Source organism: Sarcophilus harrisii, chromosome 1 (genome assembly GCF_902635505.1).
Source record: "Sarcophilus harrisii chromosome 1, mSarHar1.11, whole genome shotgun sequence".
NCBI lineage: Eukaryota > Metazoa > Chordata > Mammalia > Dasyuromorphia > Dasyuridae > Sarcophilus > Sarcophilus harrisii.
Genome location: NC_045426.1, coordinates 256,679,196 through 256,705,149, shown reverse-complemented (window position 1 = coordinate 256,705,149; position 25,954 = coordinate 256,679,196). Strand labels below are relative to the sequence as shown.

At 36.2% G+C, this 25,954-nt stretch overlaps 1 protein-coding gene across 2 annotated transcripts in view; it reads left to right on the top strand.

The window, feature by feature from the left end:
* The first annotated feature begins 201 nt into the window (after nt 1-201).
* WIPI2 (WD repeat domain, phosphoinositide interacting 2) overlaps nt 202-25,954 on the top strand; it is a 31,650-nt gene continuing 5,897 nt past the window's right edge. The window contains exons 1-11 of one of the 2 annotated variants that reach the window (XM_031940894.1): nt 202-525; nt 6,228-6,310; nt 7,614-7,783; nt 8,417-8,513; nt 9,837-9,934; nt 10,201-10,293; nt 12,064-12,134; nt 13,831-13,938; nt 14,880-15,044; nt 16,056-16,163; nt 16,874-18,804. In XM_031940894.1, the coding sequence (XP_031796754.1) occupies nt 452-525; nt 6,228-6,310; nt 7,614-7,783; nt 8,417-8,513; nt 9,837-9,934; nt 10,201-10,293; nt 12,064-12,134; nt 13,831-13,938; nt 14,880-15,044; nt 16,056-16,163; nt 16,874-16,976 (1,170 nt within the window). In that variant the 5' untranslated portion in view covers nt 202-451 and the 3' untranslated portion in view covers nt 16,977-18,804. Of the gene's footprint in view, nt 526-6,227; nt 6,311-7,613; nt 7,784-8,416; nt 8,514-9,836; nt 9,935-10,200; nt 10,294-12,063; nt 12,135-13,830; nt 13,939-14,879; nt 15,045-16,055; nt 16,164-16,873; nt 18,805-25,644; nt 25,776-25,954 lie in introns of those variants that run through there. The other variant, XM_031940887.1, reaches the window with a different exon arrangement.

Sequence of the window (25,954 nt, the reverse complement as noted above, 5' to 3'; positions counted from 1 at the left end):
GACCGCTCACTCACGCACGCGCAGTTTCCCGGATTTCGCGTGGGCAGGCTAAGAGATAGGCCTCCACCCCGGGCTTCACGCGTCGCGCGTGCGCATTCATGCAGAACCAGCGTCCTTCGCGGCCACCGGTAGCCCGCACCACAGGCGTGTTGTGGCTATTGCGCCTGTGCGTGACCTAGGTCGTGTGCGGCCGCGGGGGCGGAGCGGCGCAAGCGCCGTGCGAGGTTTAGGACCTGGAGCGTAAACAAGAGACGGGAAGGGATGAGGCGACGGCAGAAGTTGGAGCAGCGAGCGGCGGTGGTGGCGACAGCAACTGTAGGAACCGAAGCAACGACCGCAGCAGCTGGAGGACCCAAGGCGGAGGAGACGACGGTGGTGAAGAGCGGGGCCTGGAGCCGAGCCTGACTCCCTCGTCTCTAGAGCTCCCGAGCCGAGCCCCCCCTTCTCAGTCATGAACCTGGCCAGTCAGAGCGGGGAGGCCGGCTCCGGCCAGCTGCTCTTCGCCAACTTCAACCAGGACAACACGTAAGGAAGGACCCCGCCCCCTCCTCTCTTCCCCCCCCCCCGAGGTGTCGAGACTCGAGTGGAACCCCCCGGGGTGGGGGTCGGGGCTCTCCTTCGGGGTCTGTCTCCCGGCAGCGCTGCTCTTTACTCTTGAGATATTAGGAGTTGATCCTCCACCCCCCTCCCACCCAACCCCCCACCCCCGCAGCTTCCCCGCAGCTAAATTGGGGTGAAGGCCAGGCCTTCCCTGGGAGGCTGGGAGAGAGGTGGGGTGAATAAGGGCCAATCACGAGAGCAGTGGGGACGATTGCTTCCTGGTGGTGGGACTCGGAGACTGCAGAGTTGTCTCTTTCTATTGATTGGCCTTTTCCGGGTCAGGAATGGGAGATTGGGGGGCAGAGGAGAGGAAAGTTCATGTCCTACAGATAATTTTTTCCCCGGTGTGAAGTAGTTTTTTGGGTTTGTTTTTAACTTAACGCGAACGGAAGAATGGCTTTTTCGGTCTCACTTTGAATCAAAATTAACATAAGTTTTCCTTGGTGTTGCCATCTTGCTATCAGTCACAGGGTTCGAACTGGAAAGAGTTTTTATTTTCTCGATGCATCTTAGTAAGATTAACTTGTTTTAGAGTCGAGAATTTTGGACTAAAGGTCAACAGGATAGGGATTTTCTCCACTTTTGACACTACAGGTTGTCGTCGTTTTGTAGAAGTCAATAGTGAGATCTGTGCGCTGAAATGTACAAATGCAGCAAGGATATTGATGATTAAAGTATTGGGGCCATTTTTGTATTTTGCCAAAAGTATTTGGCGCCATCACTGGTGTCCAGTGAGAATCTTGAGGCTTTTTTTTCCCTCAGATGTCATAGGGAGCGATAGGACAAGCCTCTAGAGTTGGAAAAATAGTATGAGATTGTTGAGATGATAGTACTGAGAAAGATAATGAAGAGATAAGGTTGCCGGGGAAAGGAGGATGACTTGTATAGGACTAAGAGGGAGGAGGGTATCTGAAAAGTGAGTAAGAGGAAATGATGTAAGGGCGGTAGTAGTGGAGGAATATGTAATTGTTGGTCCTTGGATTGAGTTTGTTTTGCTGGATGTAATCAATATAGTCACCAACTAGAAGGACTGACTGCACTGAAGTAGAATAGAGCTCAAAATTGGGATAGTTGGTTGCATTAGACAGAATCTATAAGATCTTATAAGATCACCTGTTCCAAACAAGTTTTATTAAATGAACTGCTTAGGAAGGTAAAATATTTGGCCACAGTTACAACTTAACATTTAAGTACCACCTATACTACTGTAAAAACCAAGGTCCTCTGATTTTTTTTTTTCCTGTTTAATACTCGAGTTCCTCTGATGTATTGAATAGTCTAAAAGGTGGATTTATCAATTGTAATGTTTGAAAGGGATATGATAGGCCAGGACTTGTTGCAACCAAAAATTGTTTAAGGAAAGAATTGACACCTTTACATGACCTGATATTTTCAACCAGTATTCTGTATGACAAATATTCAGTACAACAAAGTATTTGGGCAGTTATGTGTCAGTTCTGTTCAAAATAATGGCAAATTGTAATTAGTAAACAATTTCATTCACAAGCCTTAGGTAATTTTCTAGAGTTTTCAGAATTTGCATATGTGCTAAAAGACTACCTTAATTCAGGTACTTGGAAAATATTGCTTTTGGATTGCCAATTTTTATCTGCAAAATAGAAGTACATATACCTGTCTTGCAGCCATTTTGAGAATCAAAAATGTCAAAATCAAAAACTCTTTAGAACTATATTTTTATGGACTTTAGCTTTCCCTTTCATTTAAAAACAATATTCTGGGAAGGCTTCACCAGACTGCCAGAGATTCATAACACAAAAGCTTGAGAGCCCCTGTTGCTTCAAAGAAAAGTATTGTGGAGGGAAGGGGGGAAATCTTTAAGATGGCTGAAGTAGATAGAATATCTCCAGAGGACTTCAGCTCAAATCCAGACTCATATGCTTGTGTGACCCTGGGTAAGTCACTTAACTCCAATTGCCTTGCCAAATGAAAGAAAAGAAGTATGGAAGTTTTGGAAACAACATTGAATGTGGCTTTTTGCTCTTTATTTACTCTTATTATCAGAAAAAGAAATATCTTGACTTTTTTCTTCTTCCCCAGGGTCACACAACTAGTAGTATCTGAGATTGGATTTAAACTCGGGTCTTCTAGACTCCAGGGCTGGTGCTCTATCCACTGTACCACCTACCTGCCCCCATAATTTTAGAATTAATAGAATTTATAAGAGTAAACTATATAAAGGGACAACCCCAAATAGTTGAATATAGGAAGACCTTTCAAATTGTACTTTTTAAAAAAATTTTTAAGAAATTCTTTTTTAAAAAGAACAAATCTTTCAGAAAGCACAAAGAATGTTAATCCATTTCCATGGGCTATTACAACCATCAAAATTCACTATTTAATTTTTTTTCATCTAAGAAAAATGTTCTGACCTCAAGCATGACTCCTTTTCACTTGTTCTATATTTTAGAAGTTTTGATAGTTAATTGTCTTGCCCTTGTTTTCAATCACTTGAATGGAAAAGCATTTAAGAGCAAGACAATACCTCTTTTCAAAAGACTCATTCTATTTGGAAGAGGTAGTACCACCAAGAAATTATAGCTTTGAGGCGAGGTGGAGTTGAAGAGTGAGAGGGGCAGATAAAGCTCTGTGGCAAGGCAGATGAGGCCAGGTGATCTCCAATTTACTGTTAGTAACACCCTGTTTATTAAAGTGGTGTGTTAATATGTTAGACATAGCTAGTTTATTCCTAAGGAATTTACATTCCAATGAGAAAGAAAAGATATTGGCATATACAGTTGAAGATATATACAGAATATAATTATGAAAGTAATAAGCATAAATAAATGCAAAGTAGTTAAAATTTGTGAAGGGCAGACAATTGGGATCAGAAAATGCTTAATAAAGAAGGTGGTGCTATTTTGAAGGAAGATTTTGTGATACATGTGAAAAGGATTTTCATTCAAAGGCACAGAATAAATTATTTTGATTGGATCAAAGTTCTGGCAGAGGAGTAATTGTTCAGTTAAGCTGGAAAGAGTGGGGCAAGAATTGTGAAGGGCTTTAAAAGCTTCAACAGCCACTGAAGAATATGGGATGATATTCATGATCAGATAGAAGCTTAAGGAAAATCACTGGCAGCTGTGTATAAAGTGTATAAAGTGGCTCGAAAAGAGGTAGGACCTTGAGAGGTAGAGGCATCAATTAGGATGTTATTGGCAGTAAAATACAGGTGATAAGAACCTGAATTAAGGTGCGAATGGCTAGGAATAATTTTTGTTAACTGAATATATGTTGGGAAAAGTTTGGATGTGTGGTGACTTTGCCAAAAGAGAGAAAGTTTAAAGTTGGGAAGAAAATAAGATTTTGGCCATGTGTTTTTGGTACCTATGGTATATCTTGATTTCCACCCCCACCCTCCAATTTGTAATCAATTTTTATTTTAGCTTTTTTTATTCTGAAATTTTAAGCCACTAAATCACAAACACTTAGAAATCTATTACCTAATTTTGCTTTGGTTTTATATGTTTTTCAACAATTCTACTTGTCTGATTTCCTACTAACCTATTCTGCTTCAATGATCCTTTTTTTTTTTAATCTTGTCAATTGACTCCACCTTTACCCCTATGAGTGTAGGAGAGGGGCAGATAAAGCCCTTTGACTTTATAGTCAAACCAACTGGGCTGTGTCTGAAAATGGATGTCTCATTCTGCATTATGAGTTCACCTTTGTCTCTAGATGTAGGTGTATATATTTCATCACCGGTCCTCTGAAATCCTTGTTGATCATTGCATTGATCAGAGCTCATACAGTCTTTACAAGTTTTTCTTTTAGATGTATATTCCCTTCTCTTCATCAGTTCATAGTAGTCTTTCCAGGTTTCTCAAACCTTTTGTAATTTCTTGGGGGTGTAGATACTCTATTCCCCATTTGATAGATACCCCATTAGTTTCTAATTTGTGTACAAAAATGTATTATAGATATTTTTGTATTTGAAACCTGGTTGTTGTTTCTCTTTGGAGTAGAAGCCTAATTGTTGCTGTGATAGTGGAAGTAATAGTACTGGGTCAGAGGCCATTTACAATTTAATTGTAGATTAAAAATAATTTTGGCTATAGTTCCAAATTGCTTCTAAAATGGCTGGACCACTTCACAGTTCCAGTTACATTCTTGTGCTTATTCTTCGGTCTTTTCAAGTTTGTCCTTCCCCACCTTATGTATTTTTGCCAACTGTGACAGTCTGATGTAAAGGGGAACTTCATAGTTCATAAAGTTGCAATTTGCTAAAAATGATTTGGAATTTTTAGAATTGTTTGAAAACTATCCTTTGATCATTTTATCAATTGGAGTGTCTTCTGTTCTTGAATCTTTTCCTAAAGTTTTTAATATCAGATCCTTGTCAGAAATTTTCTGCAGAATTCCACTTTAAAATTTTTTTTCATTGCATCAATTTTCTTTGCAAAAACAATTTTGTATAATCAAAATTGTCCATTTTGTCTTCTGTGAATGATCCTTATCCCTTAGTCATGATCCCACCCCTACCCCACCCAGTTTTTTTGTAATTCTTTTTATTTACCCTTTTATTTATTTATTTTATTTATATTATATTTATAACTATACATTTGAATATATACTGTGAGATATTGGGCTAAATTTAGTAAACCAACTTGCTTGTCATTTTCTCAGCAAATTTGTTCATAGTAAGACCTGCCCAGTAATAGTAGTCTTAATATTTATCAGACATACTTCTGTGTTTGCTTCCATATGTTTGTTTCACTTTTCTAGATTTTAGCTGGTATCAAATGTTAATGTGTTCATATTTATAGCATTTTGCAGCCATAAAATGCTCTAGCATGTAACCTTTCTTGATACTTTGTAAAATCATTAGGACAATTCTCATTTTTACAGATAGGGAAACTGTTGCTTAGGTACAGGACTTTAATCTGCCTTTATTATTCTAGGTCCTATGCTTCATATTCTGTTTATATGGTTGTGATGTTGAAAACGATTTATGATAATTGATTCTTATCCCATCTGTTGCTGCTATTTTCCCTTCTTATTTGCCCCATAAAAGTCTTCCTTTTCTTTGGTTTTGTAATGTGCAGTAATCTGATCTAATCAATAAGAGAAAAATCCATTTTTCATGGATACTTTTCCTTGTGATTTCCTGTGTAGATACTTCTAACTTTGGCAGAAACTATTATATTGACTGATACTTAAAAGCTTATTTTAGGCCAATACAATATCCTGGTACTTGTAAAATACAGTATTTTGTTGGAATTATAAAGGTAAATCTTCTGACTATACTACAGTCATAATTAAAGCTATTTTAGCACACATACTCTCAGGTCATCCTTTAACAAATGAATCTAGTTTCCTAACTGAGGGTGTGTAACATCTTTTATGCACATTCTATTTATCACTTTTCATTTGCTATAAAATAATAAAAAGTTCTTGGTTATTTTTCATCTCCATTTGGCTAACACATAATAGGCTGTTATTGTTTGACATGACCTTGGGCAAATTAATTACCCTCTTAGTGCCCACCCAATTCTCTTAAGATAATAAGGAATTTGAGAGTTCCTTATTTTACTAAAAGAACCAAAATACTATGTGGAATTAGTATTATATCATGGCTTGCCTTTCTTTATAATTTAATTCTTTTTCAGGTCCTTAGCTGTTGGTAGTAAATCTGGTTACAAATTCTTCTCCCTTTCCTCTGTGGATAAGCTGGAACAAATTTATGAATGTAGTAAGTATCCTGTTTTTCCTTTTTTAGTGTCATGTTACCACACTTATTTTGTATCTTAAAGACTCTTAGAACATTGAGAGAGGACTATCTCTGCTAAAATGTTGTAAATCACTGATTTTTCCTATCATGGCTTGCCATTTTTGGTGCCATAATCTGTTTTGTGCAGTTAGGTATCTTAGAAATGACACCTGATGGTAAACTTCTGTAAAAGTTAAGTTACAAGTTTCATAATAGATGGAAATATGAACAGAAGATATTTTTAACTTATTAGTTCACTGTGTGAGCTTGGAGAAATTTTTTCCCTCCCTACTGATAAATCTCAATTTTTTTCTGGTTGTTTGCCAGTACCATCCATTGTATCCCTGAAATAAGATTATATTTTAAGAATTTTGTATGAATGACCTTCAGGAGCTTATGTGATGATGGATTTATTTTTATTATAAGTAATTTTCCCGATGGATAAATGCACATTAGATTTTGGAACCATGCTGTGATAATGTTTAATGTTGTGAAAGTGTGAGAAACCTCAGATTTGTTAAAACACAATTTGCAGATGTTCTTGACTGTCCTTTAAATTGACTTTGATTTAAATTGATTTAATTTGATTTAAATTTAAATTGATTGATTGTCCTTTAATTTAGTCCTTTAGTTCTCCTGAATTATATTGTAGCCATTGGGGCACTTTTTTCCTTTCTTGACTCAGATTTTTCTGATAATACAAAAATTTAACTGGTAACTTGACAGCATGGCAAGCTATTTTGTAGGTAGATCTGGTGAAGTTGGATTACAGATGATTAGGGAAAAAGGCAAATGTTTTAGCTTTTTATTGAATGCTTTTTTATTTGTAAGTTATTACATCTTTTTACACAAAATTTAGGACATCGACAACATGTGTCTGTTGCGTGTACCTGTTGTGTGTTGCGTGTCTGCTGTGTATTGTGTGTCTGCCTGTAGAAAATACTAGCTTCCAAGAGCGATTTCTTAATTGTTCCTCAGTCTCTGTCCTTAGCTTCTTTATAGGAAAAACTCATTTTTCCCCTGCTTTTGCTTTTAGTTCAGATTCAGAAAATTGGATCTGTTACTATTGCCATGTAGAAAGTGAACTGAACCTCTTTAGAAAAAATATGGTTTGCATTTTTACTTGGTGTTCAAACATTTGTTTCTAAATTGCGGTTTCTGTCATAAGAATTTTATTATGAAATTTATAAAATTGGTCAAATATTACCTGATTTGCAGATTCAGTTTTTCTTGACTTGCACTAACATGGATTCTTCCCACTTTCTCCCATTTGCTCATATTGCAGCTGATACTGAAGATGTATGTATTGTGGAAAGATTGTTTTCAAGCAGCCTGGTGGCTATCGTTAGTCTCAAAGCTCCACGAAAACTAAAAGTGTGCCACTTTAAGAAGGGGACTGAAATATGCAATTATAGCTATTCCAATACCATATTGGCAGTTAAATTGAATAGGCAGGTGAGTTAGCAGCTTTTTTTTTGGTAAATGTTTCATTGGCTTCCCATTTCCTAAAGATTCAAGGGTCTTCACAGTTGCTGTCATATTTCAGCAAAACCAATGTATTCATTGTCTCCTAAAACATTCTTTGAAGTATTCCACCTTCCTATTATCTCTTAGCTCATCATACAATTGTGTATATTCTTCTGAAATACTCTTTTGAACCATTATTTATCTGTTTAGCATTTTAAGTAAGTTTTGAATCCCCAGCCAGTTCCTGTGTTTCTAGAGAGCAGGAACTTTAGCTCATCTTGTTTATATTCCTTAATGCCTTCTACACCTAGGAGAATCTTTTTTTTATTTGGTTTTATGAGACTTCCCTACACAGCTCTTATTTGCTTACTGAATAACTGTATTGTTAGGGAAAGGGTTAAGGATCCCTAAGGATCCTTAAAAGCTTTCTGTTCATGGCATGGGGTTGAGAAGGGGAAAGATAATTGCACAGCTGGCTGTAGAATAAATATTGCTGTTATTAGAGAAATCTTAAGAACTCTAATATATGAAGTAATTATTGTTACTTTCAATTTAAAAAATGACCCTTACATTTCAGCATAGTCATTTAGTAATGTTTTCTTTTTTCTTTTCATTCTTCAGAGATTGATAGTATGCCTAGAAGAAAGTCTATACATACATAATATTCGTGATATGAAGGTACTACATACAATCAGGGAAACTCCTCCTAACCCTGCAGGTAAATTCATTCTTTTTGGGAAATTCAAAATATTTTAAAATAGTTTCCATTATGTATCGTTGTCATTGCCTTTTGGTTATTTTTGATAACTGTAGGTAGTTTTTCTAACCACACTGTATTTAAGTAATTTTACGAGGCATAATGTTTTAACAAGTATGGAACAGACATGAAATCGGAAACATCAGAGTCCCACTTCTCAGTCTGTTTCATTGGTGATCATCCCCATAAATTTGTTCTGAGGACCAAATGAGTATTTGGAATGCAAGTAAACAGAAAGACAATATAAAAATGTTCCATTTTCACCTTAAATAATGGGTAGAAATGGGGCATTGGTAATTTGCCTTTTGGAGTCAAAGATGGTGACTTATTTTTTTTCTCATCACTTCCCTTCCAAAACAACTATCAAACTGTAGGGCAGGCTTTCCTTCTGAACAGGAAAGCTAATTAAATCAATGAGTCATTTGTCTAGCTTAGGGCAGCTTAGGAAGACAGGAATGGAGCAAGAACTAGGCCAAAGCAAGCAACAGTAAGAATGTAACAGCAACATGAAGGAGCAACCCAGCAATGCCCAAGGACAGTAAACAGATTGACCGCCCAGACAGATTCCATGAGAATCCTGTATTAGTACTGGGAATACAAACGGATACCATCTGGCAGTTTTCTCACCCAGTTATCAGTTCCAAGGCCAAAAGAATTAAGGAAACGGGAAGCCTTACCCTACCTGAGTAAGGATCAGAGCTCAAATCAGCAGGGCAATAAAGAGACTTATCACTGGATCACACCATGTTGAAAGAACTGAAAATTTAACTGAGCTGTGAAAACTGTAAAGGTCATGAGATGGAAGCTCAGTCCAGATATGCTCCCTTCTCTCCTCCCATCCTTCAAGAGAAGGAACAGAATCCAACTTTTATATGACATGGTCAGATAATAGGCTGGAAAATGAGGCAACACCGTCACCAAAAACTATAGTGACAGGGAAACTCGGGACAATGACTTAAACAGCTTTACAAAAGACACAAAAAAAATTGAAAAGCTTAGAATTGGCCAAATGGTAAAAGAATAAAATCTCAAAAAATAGAATAACTTTTAAATTGAATTGGACAACCAATTTTCCTTTATGGGGATCATAATTAGAATTCAAGCCTCTCAGGCTATTCATTATAATTTAAGCCTCATATTTTTACTAAATATGGATACATGCTTTAAATGAAAATTAAATTAAAATACTAAAATTTTAAGTACCATGTATGTCTAGTGTTTTTTATCTTTTAAAAAATTTTTAAGCCTTTTCCCTTTACCACTAGTCCTCTATATTTTTCACAGGTTTGTGTGCGTTGTCGATAAACAATGAAAATTGTTATCTGGCTTATCCTGGGAGTGCAACAATTGGGGAAGTACAAGTCTTTGACACAATTAATTTGGTGAGGATCTCTTTATGTACTGGGAGTTTTGGGCAACCTGAATTTTCTAGAGTGTAGGTCTTTTGCTGTTTGCAATGTGGTCTGTGAGGTCTGAGGCAGCTTTGAATATTTGTCGTTTGGCGTCTCATTGCCCACATTCAATTCATAGGTATCTGTTGCATTGTAGAAATTTTTAGTAAAGCACTCACTGTATTTCTAGCACATAACTTAATGAATTGGAATTTCTTGCTCAGTACTTAACATGTTATTTTTTTTACACTTTTTAGAGGGCTGCTAATATGATACCAGCTCATGATAGTCCCCTAGCAGCCTTGGCCTTTGATGCAAGTGGTACCAAACTTGCCACTGCTTCTGAGAAGGTAGGTCATAATTTATTGTAGTTAGATGATTTATTTACAAAAAATTTCCAACATTGACCCTTGCAAAACATTTTGTTCCAAATTTTCCCATCTTCCTCCCACCCCCTCCCCTAACTGGCAGGTAGTCCAATACATGTTTAATATGTTGAAATACATGTTAAATCAAATGTATATATTTATGCAGTTATCTTGCTGCACAAGAAAAATCAGATTAAGAAGGAAGAAAAAGGAAAAACTGAGAAAGAAAACAATGCAAGCAAATAATAGTGAGAAATGCTCTGATGTGTTCTACACAGTTCTCTCTGGGTGTAGATGGCTCTCTTCATCACTGAACAAATGGAACTGGTTTGAATCATTTTATTGTTGAAGAGAGCCATGTCCATCAGAATTGATCTTCTAGTTGACATGTATATCTCCCAGTACTGCTCATTCCACTTGGCATCAGTTCATGTAAGCCTCTCCAGGCCTCTCTGAAACCATCCTGCTGGTCGTTTCTTAGAGAACAGTAGTATTCCATAGCATTCATGTACTATAATTTATTAAGCCATTCTCCAATTGATGGGTTTCCAATCAGTTTCCTGCCTCTACAAAAAGGGTGCCATAAACATTTTTTCACATGTGGGTCTTTTTCCCTCTTTGGGATATATCCCAGTAGAAACACTGTTGAATCAAAGGGTTTGCACAGTTGGATAAAATTTTGAGCATAGGTTCCAAACTGCTCTCCATGGTTGGATCTGTTCACTTCTACTAACCAACAATGTATCAGTTCCAGTTTTCCAACATTTGTCATTATATTTTTCTGTTATCTTAGCCAGTCTGGCAGGTGTGTAGTGATATATTATTTTGCATTTCTCTAATCAGTAGTGATTTGGAGCACCTTTTCATTTTTTAATTTCATCTGAAAAGTGTTCATATCCTTTGACCATTTATCAATAGAATGGCTTGAACTATTATAAATTTCAGTCAATTCTTTATATTTTAGAAATGAGGACTTTATCAGATCCTTAAGTTTATTGCTTCCCTTTTAATCTTGTCTGCACTAGTTTTGTTTTGTGCAAAAATATATAATTTACATATATATTATAATTTATAATAATATACATTATATAAGGTTTTTGGCAATACTGTTTACCTAGTCAATCTTATTCTCATGTAAACATTACGAGAAAGAAAAGATAAGTAGGTGTGGTCCCTTAAACCTATTTTTAATATCTGTTGAATATTTATAGATCTAAAGTTAGAATTTGGGACATATCACAGAAGGTAGAAAAGGAGAGGTATTTTCAATGATTACAAAAGTTTTGAGTTATTAAATTTTACTTCAAAATAATTTCTAAAATGTTCCTTTTTTTATGGAGAGGTCCCCTATAACTTTATCCTTTCTCACTGGCCCAGTAGTAGAGCCTGCTTGGGAAAAACCTATAATTCTTATTGAGTCTCCTTTAAATTACTATTTTTTGTTCTATTTTTATTATATTTTATTATTTTATTTTTATTTCCTCCTCCCCTCAGTTTCTTTCTTTAACAAAACATAAAAAGCAGGTAAAACAAGGTGGAATAAAACTATTATCAACTAGACAAATGAGGATTGGTCCCAATCACTGCAGAAAAAGTGCATTTTCAACTTTGGTCATTAGTAATGCTCAATAAATTGTTCATTAATAAGAATAGGAATTCTTTGAAATTTGAGGAGTTTGAGATCCCTTCTATTTAGATTTCTTTTTCCCATGTTTCATTACCTAAGGTTTTTTTTTCTTTCTCCTATTATAGGGAACTGTGATTAGAGTATTTTCCATCCCAGAAGGACAGAAAATCTTTGAATTCCGGAGAGGAGTAAAGCGGTAATGTATAGCTGCATTTCTTAGAAGTTCTTTTGGATATACTTGGATTTCATTTGTAGGTAATCTGCTATGTCTAAAAAGTAAGATTAGGTTTAAAGGGCAACAAGAATTTGTTGCATATTAAAGGTTTTCTAACATTTCTAGAATGATCTGGAATCTTTGTGTAACACCACATGAATCTTCCATGCCCCTCACCTTTCCACTCCTATTGTATTATGTATTGCTATTATGTATGATGTATTGTATTATGGTTCACTTTCAGTTTTAACAGAAGAATTTTATTTGCTATTGGAAATTAGATCTGTAATGTGAGCCTTCCCAGAAGACCTAGTCATAGACTTGACATGGACGTTCCTAACCTAGCTACTTGACTTCTTGGTTCTCTAGGCAACTTTCTTTTCTTTTGTTTACAAAGTTACATGCATGGGTAATTTTTCAGCATTGACAATTGCAAAACCTTTTGTTCCAACTTTTCCCCTCCTTCCCCCCACCCCTTCCCCCATATGGCAAGTTGACCAATACATGTTAAATACATTAAAGTACAAGGTAAATACAATATATGTATACATGTCCAAACAGTTATTTTGCTGTACAAAAAGAATCGGACTTGAAAATAGTGTACAATTGGCATGTGAGGGAAATTAAAAATGCAGGTGGAATAAATAGAGGGATTGGGAATTCTATGTAGTGGTTCATAGTCATCTCCCAGAGTTCACTGGGTGTAGCTGGTTCACTTCATTACTGCTCTATTGGAGCTGATTTGGTTCATCTCATTGTTGAATAGGCCACGTTCATCAGAATTGATCATATAGTATTGTTGAAGTATATAATCTAGGCAACTTTCTAAAAACCTAGGTGGCAGAAAAAGACTTTCTGCCACCTGTCTATTGATAGAAGAAATTTCTTATGAGCAGCTCTCTAAAATTAGTAGTGTAAATAGCATATACTTTAAAATAATCCTCTCAGTTGCTTAATTAACTAAAATTGAAGGTTTCATTGCTTCATTGAATAATGGTTAGCATTATTGTGATTATAATGTGATTATAAACTATAGAAGAGTTAGATTTTTTTAAAAATCCAGAATTTGAACTGGTAGTTTCAGGTACAGTTCAAATTACTTTCAGGTACAGTTCAAATTACTATTTATAACCCTTGAATTAGAACACTCAACAGCAATAGATTTTAAATAATGGACCCAAAATAGAAATACAACATGATGTTTAGATGTTTTAATAAACATAAACCTCTTACCCTTGCTAATTATGAGTAAAAAAAATTGTTCCTTTTGGCCAAGATCATTCATTTAAACTAGGGAGAACACTTAGAATACGACATCATATTTAGAAAATTCAACAATGTTAATGGCATTAGAGTGCCGATTTATACCACCATAATGTTAGTCATTCAACCTCTGCTTCAGTTTCTGTAATACATAGTATGTGCTTATAAATTTTTGTTCCTTTTCCTCTTTCTCTAATAAAAATTGATTAATTCATTGTGAATAGGTTATCCTCCAGAATTTTCTTTTTAACCTTCCCTCCCCTCAAATTCATGAGAAAAAAGACCAAATGGAATGAGAAGCCAAGAATTCTGTTACAGGAAATGTTTTATTACCATAATCATATAACATTTATTAGTGCCCTTCCTGTTAAGAGGGTAAAGAGTAAATCTTTGAATTCTTTACACTCCTCTTCAGGTGTGTAAGCATCTGCTCTTTGGCCTTCAGCATGGATGGAATGTTCCTCTCTGCATCCAGTAACACTGAAACAGTGCACATCTTCAAACTTGAGACTGTGAAAGAGAAGTGAGTATCAGATTTTAGAAACTACTACATGTTGTGAAAGTCAAGTATATAGTGGATGCTTGTCCCCTTCATTCCTTTCTCTCCTCTCTGTCCCCTCCCTCCCTCCCCACTCCTCCCTGTTGCCTCCAAAAATATTCTTTTTGCCAATAAGTGGTCATCTTGCCTTTGGTTGAATATTACTTCTTATTGAATGTAATGAATATTACAATTTACTCCTCTTGGGTAACCCTAAAGTTTCCTTTTAATCAAGGAATTCCTTTAATCAAGCCTTGATTTGTCCCTTTGTAAATTCCATCTTTTTTTTTAAACTCTGGGGTAAAATACTTTGGAATAAAATCCTCCTTTTGATGCTTGTCACCTGCTTGACTGACTGTGCGCAATTCACTGAATCTCTCTGGTCCTCAATTTTTTCATCTAGAAAAGGAGAGAATAGAATAGAAAGGTCCCTTTCAGTTCATCTACACAACAGAAAATAGCCTCTGAAAAAACAGGCATCCAAATCCTCTTCAGACACTCATGGTTATTTTCTTGCCCTTATTAGTATGCACAGGCTTCCAGTTGAAGATAACTTTTAGAGTAACTGGCCTGTACTGCTTTTTAAAAAAAACCTTTGTAAAATTGCTTAGCCATCAAGAAATTTTTAAAAAGAAAATTATGTTTACATGACAATCTCACAATTACCTCCTAATATTTTGCAAAGTTTTTTTTTTTTATTTGGGATTGAAATGTGCATTTTGTTGTAACAATAAGGAAATGGAATGATATAGTGCTGCAGATATGCTTAGAATTTTTTTTCCCTTTAGAGCATTCCATTTAACTTTGTGCTTTAGGAATGTGGAAAAGGTAGCATTTCAAGTTCAGGCTAACATTGCTGAGGAAGTTCATAAAAAGTATGTATTCTATTCCTGGATAATTTTCATGAGGCAAGCTATTTCTTCTAGACCTCAGGAGGAACCAACTACCTGGACTGGTTACTTTGGGAAAGTGCTTATGGCCTCTACCAGCTATTTGCCCTCTCAAGTAACAGAAATGTTTAACCAGGGTAGAGCATTTGCTACTGTTCGACTACCATTTTGCGGTCACAAAAATATCTGTTCACTTGCCACGTGAGTATGGTTTTTGCATAATCTGTTTTGCAATGTTTATATTGAATAGCAAGGGAATTCCTGGGTTGCCTGAAATTATCATGGTGCAACTGCAGGATTTAAATTTGCTTAATAGTTTTGCGAGTGTAGTCAAATAACTTAAATCTCTTTCTTAACCTACTTCCTTATGTGAAACTATCCTAGTTTCTAGGATAGTTCTTTGGATAGGAACCCTTTGGGTGATAAGATCCTATCTTCTAATAGCATTGATAAAAAATATTGAAAGTAGTGCAACAGTCAAAGTTCTCAAGTTCTCAACCAAAGTTCTCAAGTATAACTTGAGCACACATTGAAATTCTTCAGTTATTTATTAGTTTAAAAATTTTCAGTTTTGTGCTGACTGCCTAGTCATGGAATGCCCTTAATGTGAGTAGCTATAGGTAAATAAAAAATTGGCCTTTTACATTTTCATTATGTATCCTTTTTGTCTGAAGATGTTACCAGATTTTTTGTACTCCAAATAATTGTAACATTAAAAAAAAAAAAACTAATTGGCATTATCCCATTACTCCTCTGAACTACCATGCTTAGTCATTGTAATTCAGTGTTTATTTGTTTTCCAATTCCTTTCCAACAATTACAACTTTTAAAAAATGTTTTTATATTTTGCAAAATTTATTTACAGTTTGGGATTTCTTGGCAGTTTTGTTTTGATCTCATTGGAAATATAATAAATAATAAAAAATGTTTACTCACATTATCTGTAAGTACTCTTATTGATAGAAGAAACATAGTTATTTCTTTTGAGGTACAGTGGAAAGTGACTGAAATTGGAATCTAGGGCTTAGTTTCAAATCTTGCCTACATGACCGTAGGTAATTTGCTTAGATCTGTGACTCATTGCCTTTCTGTTCATATGAGAACATATTTAGCTCTCTAGGGTCATTCAGCAAGCTTATTGTGGTAAGTTAAGAATAGTCTTTGTAGGAAATATATTGCTGGAACTCACCTTTAAACAATTTTCTCCTCTAGAATTCAGAAGATTCCTCGATTATTAGTGGGAGCTTCTGATGGATACTTATACATGTATAACCTGGACCCTCAGGAAGGAGGGGAATGTACTCTGATGAAACAACACAAGTAAGTTTATCTGATTTTACAAGTATGGATAAAGTTCCTTTTCAAGAAGTGGGTAGAATTTATCTTTTACACTAACAGTGTAGATGCTAGCATTTTATACTATGATATTTATTGCATTTTTTGAGTCTTAATGCAATGGGATTTTGAAATTGGCAAGATTTTTGCTTTCTTTTGAACATAACATTTCAGAGTAAGCTTAGTGGTAATGAGGTTTTTGAAGATAGGAACTTTGTATCCACAGAACCTAGAACCTTAATACATGAGTTTCTTAATAAAATATATATTGATTAGAGAAGCTATATATTGATTAGAGAAGCTAAGTGGCGTAGTGGATAGAGAGCACCAGCCTAAAGTCAGGAGGAACTGAGTTCAAATCTTGCCTCAGACACTTCCTTGCTGTGTGACTCTGGGCAAGTCACTTAAACCCAATTGCCTTAGCAAAAAATAAAATGTATATTGATGTGTTTAATTAAAGACATCATTAAAATCAGTTGCTGCCACTACAGCATTGTGCTTTAAATTCTGCCCTTTTGCATGAAAATGTCGGGCACTAGAATTAAGCAGTTTTTTTTTTTTGTTTGTTTGTTTTATTGATCCTCACTTTAAGCAAACGCATATGAAATATTAATTAGTGGAATTTTTAAAATGTCTTCATCTGTAAATATTTCATTTAGTTCCATTTGTTGTGTTTGTTTTGTTTTGTTTTTTAGCCTTTTCAGAGAAATAGAGGAAAGAGCATACTTCTCTGAACTGAGATATTTCTCTCGGTACAGATACACTTCTGAAGGGTATTTCATTAATAAAATGAGTTGACACCTTGATCTCAGAAAAAAGTGACTGAGTATAGCTATTGTTGGGCTGGGCCAACTAGGTAAAGCCCACAAATCTGGTTCCTCACCACACTTGACTGTCAGCAAACTTGGGACTGCTGGTAGATATGACCTTTTGAAGCTCATAAGGTCATAGTCTGGTCTGTTTCGTCTCAAGATTCACTCAGGATTGTGAAAGTCTACACAGAACCAACAGAAGGAATAGCATGTATTCAACAAGTTCAATCACTGGATATCTGTACAAAGGCTGACAGAGCTTCATCACCGACTTCCCAGACGTCTGATTACCAGCAGGATATTGCACATGTGCCATGGGCTTTAACACTGATTGGCCAGTCTCCCCATTACTTACTCCATCCTGCTATCTCTCTGGGATGCATTTTTGACTATATATTGTCCTATAGACAGTTCTATAGAGTAATGGAGAGATTTTTTTTTTTAGAATCACAGATTTAATTTTTATCTTGAATATTGTTCATGATATTATGAATATCTTATATATATATAATAAATTCATTGTATTACTATTTTCCCTGGATGGGATTTTCACCTGGTCTTCAGTTGTGTGCATTTCAAAAATACGTGCTTCATTGGCCTGCTTTTCTGAACTTGATCACCTGATTTTAGGGCTGACTCCTCACTAGAGTTAGCTACTGTGCTTATCAGCAGATTGCTATGTACTACACTTGATGGGCTTCTGGTGGATCTTCCCACCTTCCCCAACTTGGATCTTCCCCAAGTTTACAGAATCATGAAGCAGCTGGAAGATGGAGGAGGTGCAAGAAACAATACAATTAACTTCCACTCACGAAAAATAATTTATAAACATATATTTCAAATTGATTTAACCTGGAAGAATGAATAAACAAAGAACTCGGCCCTAAAAAATGTTAGGTTTTAAGGGTGCTTAGTATAACAAGAACAGAAAAAGAATAAGTCTAAAACTTCTGAGTCTTTGAGAAAACATAACTTGGGTACAAACAGCTAAAAAGCCTGGAAACATGGGAGTGGGGGGAAAATGGAAAAGTAATTAACCCTAAGAGGTACAAAAGCTTGTCCAAGCATCAAACTCCTTAAAAATTAAAATAGATTAAATAATCAATGACTCCATGAGTTGACAATGGTTAGAACACTGAAAAAAAGAGCAAATAATATCTTAGAGCTAAAACTAATTTAGAAAACAAATTGAATAGAAAAAAAGATTCATCTGAATGCTGAGACAAAAAAGGAGCCCAGAAAACAAATTTGTCTAGATTTCTTAGAACCAGTGGGAAAATGGAAACGAAGATACTATTGGTCACTTCCTGAAGTCAAATAATGAAAGCCACCAAAAGAAATCGGATACTAAGGATCCACAGACAGGATCACGTGTGATTTAACCATTGCTGTAAAGGAGTAGAGAATGTAGGCAAAAGATATAGACATTAGCAAAATTGAGTATAATGATTCAGAGAAAATGAATCTTGAATGGCACAATTCCACAATGACAGCTGCAAGCAAACTAGAAAGGAAAAGAAGACAAGCAACCATGAATGATCAGTAAAAACAAGGATAAATGGCTTGACATTCAAATAAGGAAATACTCTGACCTTTATCAGAGGTCATAAAGTAATTTTTCAAGACCTGGAAGTGGTTTTATTAAATCTTGGATGTTGAAGAATGGGAAAGAGAATTCCCTCCAAAAGGAAAGTGGGATTGTGGGAGGTGTAACTTGTGAATGTCCTGAATTTGTGAACTCTAATGCATGAACCCTCAAAGGTGTAAACTTGAGTACATAAGCATTGTTTGTATCAATTCCAGTGAGTTAACATCTTGTTTCAAGTTCTGGTCCATAACTTTTCTTTTGATTTAGAATCTAAGGTGGTCATGACCTCCCTGACTTACCAAGGTGGTGAGAACCCCAAAAAAGGTGATCACACCTTCACTGACTGCTCAAAAAAAGTGAAAACATCATAAAAAGGAGGTGATCACACCCTCCCTGACTTTTTGGGAAGGGCGATGAAAAAGGAAATGGGAAATCAAATCAGATTAGCGGGTTTCTGAAGGGGCTCATTTGAAACAGGTATACATAAATCCATCAATATGGGAGGCGTTACACATAATACATAAATTACATAAGCACATAGCAATTTAACACGGGCTAGAAGTGATGTAACAACATGAATCATGAGAATTTATACATGTCCATAAGTCCTAGAAATAGTCCAAAAGAATCTATTGTCCATTAGTTCATGTGCCAGGAATACAATAATTCCTGCAAGCTTTGTAGTACTGCAATAGTCTCATCAACAATTTTTCATCCAGGAAATCCAGTGATATCTGCTGGTTTTCAAGACCTTGAAACAGTCTCATCTTGTGTTACGGAATCCAAAGATTCCTGAAGATTTTAAAGTCTCATTGTCAGTCATCCTCTTTCAGTGTCAGATGTTTCTTAAATTTACTTTTTTCTCCTTTTCTGTCTCTTCAGGTTCTCGTTGCCACCCATCTGTTTCCTTCTCCATCCATTTGCTTCTCTATCTGTAGGAATGTAGCAAACCTTCTCTCCCAGGCAGTTAATCTAATTCCCTTCTATTTACCACTTTTGGGATTTCTCATCTGGCTATTATAGCTCTGGAGCTATTTGCACTGGATACTGCCCTGTTGGGTTAAAAAGGCTGTTATTTCCCCAATTGTAATCTCTTTCTGCCATGTGATTACTTTTAGGCTGATCACATCAGAGTCCTGAGACTCTCTGGATGTAACCTCAGCTGCATCATGCCCCACCTGTCTTTTGTATGATATCTTGGAGCTGTGCCCTGCTTCTCATTTCTCTGGGTCAATCTACATTCTGAGTCCCAGTGGAAGCCTCGGATGCATTTTGGACATGGGTTTTTGGGTTTTCTCTATCTCCATGTCTGAATTGGGCTCTCAAATGTCCAACTTTTACACACTGAAAACATTGATTTTCTCTAGAAGTCCCTTGCCAAGAGGAACCCTTTCTTCCCAATGTTCATCATAGTTTGGGTATAATAAGCATTTGTGCCCACTGTGGCACAGTGTCTTTTGCAAACCTCATTGTCATTTTCCTTAGCCAGATGTTTGGTCATTATTTCTGTAGCTGCATTTTCTCCAATGGTTATTGTCACAGCTGTTTGCAAATGTCCCACAAAATCAGCAAAAGGTTCATTGGGACCTGGCTCTATTTTGTGAAGGCTTCCCCTCGATCTTTTTGTCCTGGGAGGGAACCCCAAGCTTTTTTTGCAGCCTTAGAAATTTGCTCATACACTGTTGTGGATAATAAATCTGTTCTGAATCCTTTGCATATTGACCATCATCAGCTAGTTGGTCAAAATTGATTTGTACATTAACACATGTTTACCCATTGCATCTGGCTTGAATCCTACATAATTCATGCTACTCCGAAAGCCACAACAAGTTTTGTCCAGGTTCTAAACGTGTCCTAACTATGGATTTCCAATCGCTTGAGGTTAAGATTTCATAAGACAAACAAATTAACATTTTAACATAAGAGGATGTAGCCCCATAAAGAGTGCAACCCTTTTTCAAATAGTTAATGTTTTCCAAATTAAAAGGAGTACATCCTCCTTTTTTGACCTGAAGAGTCAATCTCTTCAGTCACATTATGCATTAATGCCTTTTCTAATCTTGTCACAGGCTCCTTAATGGGTGGTTCTGACTGCATTACTGCCTCTCCCCCTCCTCCCTTTACCCATGAAGGGTTAATTGGGGGGGAGGGTCATGAGATGTGGAATGATATAATTTCTCCTGCTTATCTGATTCTTCATCCTTTTCACCTACTTTAGTTGGCACCTCCCCCTCTTGCTCTTTTTCCTTATTCTAATACAACTGGCCTTAGGAAATTATATATGTATTAAGTGTGTCTTTAGAAATTGAATCAGGTCCATTTTTATTGTAGGATTGACTCCTAATTTCCACTCGTCTAGATCCAATTCTTTTTCCATAGAGAACCAAGGAGATGTGTACTTTACAGTTTCTAAAAGTTCAGTGATCTCCAGAATTATGATCAAACCTTGGTTTTTCATAACCTTGACAATACTCTCTAAACATTTTCCTTGAAGAGAAAAACCAAGGCTGTTTTCTAAACATCTGTCCCATTTCAACTGAAATTTCTACTTTAATAACAAAGTTTCTTTGTTGTACTTACCCTAATTTCTGGGTTGAAGAGATTTTTCCTCTGAAATGGGGGGTCAGAGGCTTTTCCACTGGTCCTGTCAGTCCCATGTTCAGGTGCCAAAATATGAGTGTTTTCTTTTCAAAAAAAATAATCGTTTTCTGGGAGCAGGTTTCTCGGGGAGCTTCTGGAGGCAGCCTTAGTTTCAGTTTAGAGTAATAATCGTCTCAAATTCAGCCAGCTGTTAAAATACAGTCCTTTATTGTCTCTTCCAAAATAACCTGGTTAGTTTTCTTAGAGGCTTCTTTCCCCTTGGTTCCAAGAGCTCTTGCAGCTTGTCCTTTGCCTCTATTACTGCCAGCTTCAGCCTCTCCTCTTCCGAATCCTTTGTTCTGCGGGACTGCAGTCTCTGGCTTTTCATTCTCCATCCCTGACTACTCCATTGAGGCTCATCCTTTTATATGCTCTTTTAGAGGTGTGAATTCAAAGGTTGACTTCTCTAAGAGTGGGATTGTGGGAGGTGTAATTTGTGAATCGAATCTCCCAAACTTGCGAACTCTAATGTGTGAACCCTCAAAGGTAACTTAAGTACATAAGCATTGTTTCTATCAATTCCAGTGTTAACACCTTGTTTCTAGTTCTGGCCCATCTCAAGCTATGAGAGAAACCTGGGAATGTTTGAACTAATGCAGAGCAGAGTGAAGTGAACAGAATTGGAAGTTTGTACAGTGACAATTGTAATTGCCTAGGTTGTCATTAAAGTGAACGTTTCATCATTATCCTAGGCACGATACCTACTTCTATATTTTTCTTCTATATAACTAAATGGAAAATTTTTTGATTGACCATACATTTTAATAAAGATTTTGCTATTTCAGTTGGGGCTATAGAGTTGGTAAAAAGGTGAAGTGTTTTTGCTGCATGAGGAAAAATAAAATATACTAATCCACCTAGGATCAGGAAACTTATGTAATATTTTGTAATACTATTTCTTGTTCCCCTTTCCCTCCTTCCATCTTTCTCTTTGCCGCCTATAATAGTTCAGGAAAAAAAATCAAAGCATTTAAATATGCATTACATTATCATGCAAAACAAATTACTACATGGGCTGTGTCTGAAGCTATCATTCTTCAAGTTGAATCTATCAGGAGCATGTTTTATCATTGATTTTTCTGTAATAGTGGTAAATCGTTGATCTTACAAAGTCATCTTTATGTTGTTGATCAGTCTTTCAAAATCTTAGCATCACTAATGTTTACTTCATTTTTGAATAGATTTGTGAAACCATCAGGTTTTTTTTATATAGAAAAATAATCTATCATGTTAATATATTATAATCTGTCCAGCCACTCCCCCATTGCTGGGGAACTCACTTTTATTTCTTATAACAAGCATGTACACATGTACAGGAAATCATTTTCCCAGCAGTAGGCAAGTTCAGCAAAGAATGTTTCATAAAACATTACAATAATACAATAATATTAATCAGAGGTTGCTACTGTTTACGTAGTATTTAACAAGAACTTGCCTTGGTGCTCAAAATAACTTTCCCATTTCAAAAGTCAAAAAAGAAAAATCAAGTTTCTTATAACAGGGACACTGGTCCCAATGGAGTTTCCTAGACCTTGTGAAATTATCTTTGCAAGGTTTACTGTGGGTCACCGCTCAAGTCTCAAGTGACAGATCAGTTTGTGTGGCAACTGAGTACTAAGAGCTACAGAATACAGACCTTGGTTCCAATGGGCATTGGGAAACTATTTCTGCTAAGTGGTATTTCCTTTGTTCTGGTCCTACATGCAGACGATTATTTTTTTTTGTGCATTTCCCTAACAACATAGAACCCTAAACTTTTCTCTAGAGACTCCTAATCATTTGGGAATCTAGATATTTATCCAGCAAAATTTGCCGAGTTCCAGAAAAGTGACACACGTGTTCTCCAGGGAGCTCTAAAACACCTGTATAATCTAATTGAATGTCCAGTTTCCAGGTGTCTTTCCACAAGGGGAAATCGGACAAAAGTCTCAGTGTCTCTTCCCCTCCTCCTCCCTTACAACTGTACTATACAGAACACAAAACCTTCCTAATACGCAGAGACAAAAGTTTTCTATTGTTAGTCCATCCACTGTCTGGAAGGACAGTGTATACTTCATCTCAGTACATTAGAAACATGGCTTTACAAGCAAGAGTTTTAAAGTCAAAGTGCTGTAAGTTATGATATTGTCCTATTAGGCTTACTTTATTGTATCAGTTTCTTACCAATTTCTTTTGTTATATTTTATGGTAGCTATTTCATTAGTCAAATATTTAGGGTTACAAAGAGGCAAAAGCAGTCTCTTGTCATAATCTTAATTCAAAATCTAAGTATTTAATATTGGAGATCATTTCAAAAGAAAGGCACTAAAATTAAGGAGAAATGTCAGAGCCTTCTTGATCCCTGAAAATGGAAGTTCTAGATGACAGCCTACATATTATTTGCATTGGGAAGCATTCTCCCAACTTTAAAAACTTACCTGCAAAGCATTGAAGTAGAATGCAGTACTGTTTGATTCTTTAAGCAAGGCATCATAAAAGATAGAAGTTAAAAAAAAAAAAAAGTTCCTGAGTCTACACAAATTTCATTTACAATTATACATTCCAATTTACAAATTCTAATTTACAATTATAAAAACATCCTGCCATCCTAAGGTATACTTTGCCCTTTGTCCATGGAGAGAATGAACTAAAAATTTCAAGTGATGACTGTCAGTCTTCAAGCATTGAGTATTATACTAAGTACTAGAAATACAAAGAAAGGGTTGTGTGTGCGCTTGTGTGTATCTCCTCCAGATTCCACCATCTGCTAAGTTTGTGATCTTAACTAAAATTAGTGTTTAATGTACAGGAACATAAGAATATATACAGTGCAAATAATCAGGTCATCTCGAAACGGAAGATTTAGGCAATGTATGGCCTGTAAAGGCCTTCTGTAGGAGGTGGACACAACTTAAAATAAGAAAGTGAGAAGGAAGACATTCCAAGAATGTGCAGAAGTCCAGAGATGTAGTGTTGTGAGCATGAAGTACAGCATGAAAGGGTGGCAGACACATAAAAGGTCAGATTTAGGTTTTAGGGTGATCATTTTGGCAACTGCATGGAGTTATATAGACTATAATGGCATGTTTATAGTAGAAAGAGACTTAAGTCAGGGAGTCCTGAACTACTATTCAGGTGGGAGTGAATGGTGGTTGGAGAGAAATAATAAATAGAATAGCAACATTGGAAATGGGGTATGAATTCAAGGGATAAATTAGGATGACTGGTTTTGGATTAGGAAAATGGTAGTTCAAATAGTATTGTGATAGGGACATTAGAAGAAAGGATTTGAGAAAAGAATGAATTTAATTTTGGGGTTTGAGGTATTTGAAAAGGCAATTGATGTAAGCATGGGGCTCAAAGAGAAGTTAAGACTTGATAAATAGATCTGAGGGTTATTTGCATGGAGATAACAATCTATGGGATCTGATGGGGCTCACAAAGTGAGATAAATTGAACTCTTCCCACTCCCTCCTTTACTTCTGAGTAGTAATGAGTATTGTAATTACTCCTTTGTCCCTGGAACAAATTGTCTTGATGTGCTGGTTCTAGCCACTGTTGTATTGGATCATGCCAATTGATCTTTCTACATTTGATTTATGTAGCCACCAGCAGACTTCACCAAGAATTTACATGTCTCCTTAAGGCTCTGATTGTGGCCAGCCTTTTCATTTCACATAGTGCTTTCTTACTGATTTCAATCCCATGGGTTCAGTTATAGACAATGGAAATGATTCCCAGATCTGTATGTCCTACATTGTTTGTCAGATTACCATCCTACATTTCTAAATGCCTCTCAAGCTAGATTTACAGGTATTAGCTTATCCAAAGCATTACTCGTCTTCTCCAAACTCCCCCCTTCTAAATTTCCCCTATCATTGTTCAGGAGTACCATCTTCTTTGTCTTCCAGGCCTACAACCTCATTTCCCTCATCTCTTCACTCTTGCCTCACATACCCAAACATTGCTATCTCATACATCCTCTTCATACCTTTTTTTCTATCACTACTCTAGTTCAGGTCCTCATCACTTCTTGCCAGGACTAGTGTTTTTTGGGTTTTTTTTGTTTGTTTGTTTTGTTTTGCTTTTTTCATCTCCACCATTTGTTGGAGAATGCTTATTGAACTTACCCCAGATGATGGCTAGACTTCCAGACAATGACTTTTCTAACCTTTTGACACAAGATTGTAACCTGGTCTGTTCCATCTCAGGTATTCAATCACCTAGGGATCTAAATATACCACAGAGACAAAAAAGTGACACCATTCCTTCATAGCCATGAGCTTACCTGGTGGCAGGTAGGAAAAGTATTTAGATTCTTTTGTTTAGGGTATATCATACATGGTTTATAACCTTTAATGTTTATATTCTTTTCCTTGTTGATGTTGAAATAAGTGATAAAATAATGTTATATTGTGGCAGTTATATTTTTTCTGAATATTCCCAGATTGGATGGCAGCATGGAGCCGGCCAATGAAATCTTAGAATCTGCGTCCCATGACCGTCCATTAGTAGCTCAGACCTACAATACTGCTGTGACAAGAGGTGCTTATGTACCTTCCTCACCTACGAGACATGGTAAGGGAGGAAAAAATAGCAGGGAACTTAATTTACATTAAATAGAAAAGTTTCATATAACTATAAATATAATCTGCTTGGTGTCTGCTACTACAGGTTCTTTTGTAGATTACTCACTGATCTCACATTTTTATGCTGTTTTCCTTGGGTTGGGATAGGGATGGAATGGTAACTGCTAT